At 56.9% G+C, this 6,000-nt stretch overlaps 1 protein-coding gene across 3 annotated transcripts in view; it reads left to right on the forward strand.

Annotated features, from left to right (window-relative positions):
• Positions 1-4,634, forward strand: part of RASSF5 (Ras association domain family member 5) — a 64,772-nt gene extending 60,138 nt beyond the window's left edge. For all 3 annotated transcript variants that reach the window (XM_062210240.1, XM_062210241.1, XM_062210243.1), the window contains 3 exons: positions 137-434; positions 952-1,067; positions 2,505-4,634. In XM_062210240.1, the coding sequence (XP_062066224.1) occupies positions 137-434; positions 952-1,067; positions 2,505-2,657 (567 nt within the window). In that variant the 3' untranslated portion in view covers positions 2,658-4,634. The remainder of the gene's footprint in view (positions 1-136; positions 435-951; positions 1,068-2,504) is intronic.
• Positions 4,635-6,000: the final 1,366 nt, after the last annotated feature.

Here is a 6,000-nt window from a genome sequence, read left to right on the forward strand (position 1 = left end):
CCCGTTGGGATGGCAGGAAGGGGCTGGGAGAGTCCAGTGGGGGTGGGGTGCAGGGCTGAGAGGCCCATGTGGCCCCTGGGGCAGTGGCCCACAGGCAGAGCACTGCCCGAGCCCTGTGCCCTCCTCCCACCCGCAGAGCGAAGACGGCACCTACACCGGCTTCATCAAAGTGCACTTGAAACTGCGGCGGCCTGTGACGGTGCCTGCCGGGATCCGGCCCCAGTCCATCTACGACGCCATCAAGGAGGTGAACCTGGCTGCCACCACGGACAAACGGACGTCCTTCTACCTGCCGCTCGATGCCATCAAACAGCTGCACATCAGCAGCACCACCACGGTCAGCGAGGTCATCCAGGGGCTGCTCAAGAAGTTCATGGTCGTGGATAATCCCCAGAAGTTTGCCCTTTTTAAGCGGACCCACAAGGACGGACAAGGTATTAGAGAGAGTGCCTCTCTCTGACTGCACCCACTCACAAGGCCCCTGCCAGCCCTGAGCGGGAGGGGAGTGGGCACCTCCTGTGCCCTGGGGTCCAGGCATCCATGTGGCATTCAGACCTCCCATGTGGCAAGGCCCCCCATGGAATCTAGGCATGGTGACAAGAGCAGAGAGCTGGGCAGGGGCTCACGCCTGCTCCTTGGGCCCCTAACTCTGTGCGTGACTCCAGGGAAGCCACACCTGGGAAACCACGCCTTTCCGATACGCATGGTGGGAGGATGCCACCCCACCACTCCCCGGCTTTTGGGAGATGACGGGAATGGAAACTGCCTTAAACTCCAAGTAGACGCCCAAGATATGAGGGTATCGCCCTGGCTATTCCGGTCAGGCCCCTCCCGCTAGATGGAAAGGACTGAGCATCAGCTTCCGGTTAGAAGTGCTCCGACTCGGGCCCCAGTCCCATCCACGTCCTCCTTGTCTGAGCCCAGTGCCCGGCCCCCTCTCTTGGTTTGCAGTGCTCTTCCAGAAACTGTCCATCGCCGACTGCCCCCTCCACCTGCGCCTCCTCGCTGGGCCCGACACCGACGTCCTCAGCTTCGTGCTCAAAGAGAATGAAACTGGAGAGGTGGAGGTAGGTCTGGCCCCTTGGCACAGGCCCAGCACTCAGGGCGCGGAGTGGGTGCTGTCCTACCCCCCTGGTGCAGTAGGGCCAGGCAGCAAGGGCAGCAGGCCAAGGGCTGCTGAGAAGACTGAGCTGGAGGGAGCGCTGGGCTGCAGCTTCGGGGTTTAAGCCAGGGTTGCCGTCAACCGGGGAGCAAGTCGGGGCCTGCGCCTGGCAAGGAGGATTTGCATACCTTCATTCTGAGAACTCAGGTGGAGAGGGTGAGAAACTGCCAGGCCCAGGCTGCTTTGCCCCAGGGCGGCCTGAGGCCTGAGCATAGACCTCTGAGAGCCTGGCTTCCTCCTGTGTCTAAATCCTGACCCACCCCGATGAGGGCAGCTACTTGTCATCAACCAGGACGAAACCAGGCTGCTGCCCCCACGGCCTGCGATGCCCAGGAGGTGGAGTCCTGGGGAGGGTCCCACGGTTGGTCACATGTGCTCAGAGGCCCAGGGTTGGAGGAGCAGTCTGCGGGTCACTGTGAGATCTGAGAGCCAGGCAGGGCTCTGTCCCTCTTCTCCACTTCAGGCAGGTAGCATTGCTGCCGCAGGCTTTACTTGTCCAAGTGTGTAGAGGCTGCTCCCGTGTGTGACCAGCGCTGGCCCTGTGGAGCGCTCCTGGGCCGGGGCTTGCAGACCTGGCTCTACCTCTCGTGCTTGGTCTGCAGCCCCCTTCACACCACAGCTTCGGGCTTCTCATCCAAGGTGGGATTAGGCCAGATAAGCCTCGGTGAGAGAGCACGCACGAGCTGAGGGGTCTCACTGGCTCCAGGGGGGCTGTGCTCTGTGCTTAGCCTGAGAGAAGCCCTCTGGGCAGCCTTACAGATTAGGCTGTTGTCTGCTCTGCCAGCCACAGGAGGCAGAGACCCTCAGTCCTTGAGGAATGAGGAAACACAGGGTGGAGCGATGTCCTTGAGGTCACACAGCCGGTGCAGGATTGGGGTCGGGCTCAAGCCCTGGTGTCCTCTTCCACCTGCCGCTGGGGGCCTGGGGTGCTCCTAGCATCACTGTTAAGATCTCAGCTGCCTATGGCCTGGGAAAGCAGAAGATGGCCCAGGCCCTTGGGCCCCTGTACCCACGTGGGAGACCTGAAAGATGGCCATTGTGGCCATCTGGGGAGTGAACCAGTGGATGGAAGACCTCTCTCTCTGCCTCTCCTCTCTCTGTGTAACTCTTTCAAATAAATAAAAATAAATCTTAAAAAATGTCAGCAGCTACACAGAAAACTTGACTCTCCAAATCCAAACACAGGTAACGCTTGGGCATGAGACGCGAGGACTTGCACCGTCGCGGTTCAGACAGCAAAGCCCGAGCCCCACTCCTTGTCCCTGCCTATCCAGTGGCAAGCCGTGTGTACCAGTGCTGTGTGCCGCGAAGGCCGCGTCTAACCCTCTCTCTCCTCACGCAGTGGGACGCCTTCTCCATCCCTGAGCTCCAGAACTTCCTCACAATCCTGGAGAAGGAGGAGCAGGACAAAATCCAGCAGGTGCAGAGGAAGTACGGCAAGTTTAGACGACAGCTGGAGGCGGCCTTAAGGGAATCCCAGGGCAAGCCTGGGTAACCGGCCCTGCCGCCCTTCCTGCCCATGCCCTCGGATTTATTTTTAATTATTGTGCGACGGACACTTTTCTCAGGACCCCCCTGGCGGTGCGCGCCTGCCCAGCAGCCGCAGATGTGGCACAGTTTCTTCCGTGGACAAGCGCCTGTGCGTGGGAGGGGCGGCCCGGCCCCTGCCCACCCCCTACTGCCAGGGGCCACTTCTGTGAAATCAACAGCACTGTCCTCTCTCAATCTGCAAGCCTCTCTCATCACCAAACTGGAACCTGTCACCCCAGCCGGCAAAGGAAAAGGAAGAGGTGTTAAGAGCTAGGTTCTCTCTGGCTTTGATTCTTCAGTTGCCCTTATTCGTCCCCCTCGGCGCCTTTATTTATGAGCTGGAGCATGTGCCTTCGGCAGGCAGGAGTGTGCTCAGGGCATCGTCCCCCTGCCCCAGGCTGCCTGCACAGGGGAGGTCCGCAGAGTCCCAGGCCTGGGAGCGCCAAAGCTGACTGGCGCCGAGACGCTGCAGCCTGCCCTGGCCCCGTTGGCCCTCTTTGCAAACCCAAAGGCATGTATCTGTGGCCATCGGGTAGTCCCATTTTTGTCTAAACTTGCTTTTCAGTTTCAGTTTACATTTAACGTCACTAGAATTCTCATGTGTTTCCACCCAAGGGAAACCAGCCATTGACCACTGGAAGCCTCCCGCTGAGCACGGAAATCGGGCAGCAAGCCTGAATTGCAGATGACCATGTGCAAGCCGTCTTCAGCCTTACCCAACCTGTGAGAAGGCCTGGGCTGCCTCAGCTTCCCCCCCGGGCCTCCAGCACTGCCTCCCTCGTGCTGAGGACCTCTGGGATCGCCAGGTGCAACATGAGGGAAACCCGCAGCCCAGCCAACATGCTGGCCCTTTGCTCTGAAGTGTGGGCTGGCACGTGGCACCGTGCTCAGCAAGCCCAGGGGCCTGGGCTCCCCACTGACCTCAGTGCCTTTGTTTCCAGAGATAACAGGGGTGACTGCTCGAAGCCCTGAGGCTGGCTTGCTCCTGCCAGGGGAGCTGTTGCTCCTGAGGGGCTGGGGTCCCATACCTCCATCCCGTCTAGGTTCCAGGGCTCTCACGCCCGAGAAGTGCTGGCAGACAGTTACTGAGAGGATCACAGTGCCAGCCCTGTACCTTTGTTCTGGCTCTGGTGTATCGGTTCAGACTTAATTGAGCCAACCATCCCAGCAAGTGGCCTGGACTGCGAAGACACTCCAGTGTGGAGGGAAGAGGACTTGCATGTTCAGAGCAGGGCAGGTTTTTCCAATCCAGCCTCTGGGAAACTTTTTTGCTGTCTTCTGCTTCCCTGAGTCCCTGTTGGGTTGGCTGAAGGCCAGGCTCCTCCGTGCAGGCTCAGAAGTTCCCTCCCTGACCCCAGCTAAGCCCATGCGGCCCCGGTCCCAGAAAGAATGCTGACCCTTGGTGCTCACTCTGCCATCTTCAGAGCCGTGAAAGCAACACAGGCTGGCCGCCCTAAAGATTTTCTTAAACTGCAACAACTGGGGGATCTGCCCGCCCACGCTCAGCCTTACCCCCCCCTCCCCGCCTCTGAAAGGGGGCAGGGAGGCCCCTCCCCTCCGCCCGCACGACTCAAGGTTCCTAGGAGGCATGGCTCCTGCTGCCACGCTGTGAATGCTGCTGAGACCTCCCTCCCTGGGGGCGGCTTTTATTTTTTGAGAAGAAAGTCCTGTACATATATACATAAAGGCATATAACTATATATAAAGAGATAAGGATGTTTATGACGTAACAAGATTATGGGGAAATGCAGAGTCTCTAAAGCACAGTCAGACCCAGGACTCGGGTGGGAGGCTGCGCCGATGCCCTTCCCTCCCGAGGTGGGCGGGGGCAGCTGCTGCTAGTGCCTTCTCTGGTGGTGTTGCTGGGTTGGTTTTGAGGATATTTTCTTTTTAAATGTCTTTCTTATGAGAGTTGTAAAAAAATAAAAGCCTGTTATGAGAATGATTCATATTAGAAATGTCTTCCTTGAACTTCACCATCTTAGGGGATTAGGGATAAAGACCCAAGAGGGTTGCACCCATCTTGGCAATGCCAAGTTTTTTTCCAGTGAGCAGAGAATGAAGGCTGCTGTCCAGGTAACTGGGAGGAAACCCTCCAAGGGCATGGGCTACAGGTGCTGGGTGAGTGACAGCCCGGAGTGAGAGGAGGTGGGGTTACAGTTAGCAGTCAGGAGGAGGGGCTCGCTGGAGCAGAGCGACCAAACACCAGGATGGGAGAGCCAGAGGAAGGGAGCCTTCTATTTCTGGAGGCTTTCCAAAGAGAGGAATGTCTCTCTACAAGTTTACAGTCACTTCACCTAGAGGAGGGTTAGACTGGATGATCCCAGCAGTCTGCTCACTTGGGCATTCTCCGACCTCCACCATAGGAACACCCCAGTAATGGTGGAAATAACCATGCTAGAATTACTAAAAAAATCTCGTACCTTCCAATGTCGATCACATACATGCAATTAATGGGGTCCTTGGGCTACAGGGGTTCATCAGAGCTCATCCAGTTCAGCCCCTTCCTCCTAGAACCCAACATTCTCCAAGAATGGGGCACAACTGGACATTCAGAAGCAGTGTGTGTCTTCTGATGATTTTGCCAATGCCTGGGAAGAGGCAGCTGCTGCTAGTCACTGAAATTCATTTGGTTACAGCATGGGGTTAGTGTGGGAATTCTTCAAAAAGCTTCTGGAAATGCATATTATAAAAAAAAACGGTCACAGGTTTAAAATTTGTGCATCAAAATAAATCAATTCCATTTCCCACAAAATACTCAACGTTTTTAAGTATAAGGTAGGTCTGACCTTGTTATGGATCAGCACACAGAAGGCTCCATCCCAGACTAACTCCCTCTGCCTTCTCCGCGGCCCTGTGCTGTTCCCAAGGTAAGAGGGATGACTCAATGTGAGGCGTCCCCGTTACGGGAAAACCCAAAGCACAGGTCTGGACAGCTCTGTGCTGCCCCTGAATTCTCAGAGAAACCAGTTAAGAGTTCCTTTTAGACCCAGCCCTGCCACAGCTTGGTTTCTTCAGCAAGGATGAACAAGGCAAGAGCAATCTTTCAGAGCCTCTGCTCCAGCAGGGTGGTGGGAAATCGTGTTTGTGAGAACTCTGCACAGTATTGACCATATTTCACTACCACTTCCTCTGGTTTCAGTGTGTTCCCCAAAGTTCCTGTGCTGGCAACAACCCCAAGTTCATATGCTAACGATTTTGGAGGTAAACGGATGAGGTCCTGGGGGTGGGCCGCCATGGCGGTGGTCATGGCTGTAGAGACACCAGGGCTAGCCGGCCCGCTCTGTGTCACCACGTGACGCCCCATT

The sequence above is a fragment of the Lepus europaeus genome, chromosome 14 (assembly GCF_033115175.1).
Source record: "Lepus europaeus isolate LE1 chromosome 14, mLepTim1.pri, whole genome shotgun sequence".
NCBI classification, from domain to species: domain Eukaryota; kingdom Metazoa; phylum Chordata; class Mammalia; order Lagomorpha; family Leporidae; genus Lepus; species Lepus europaeus.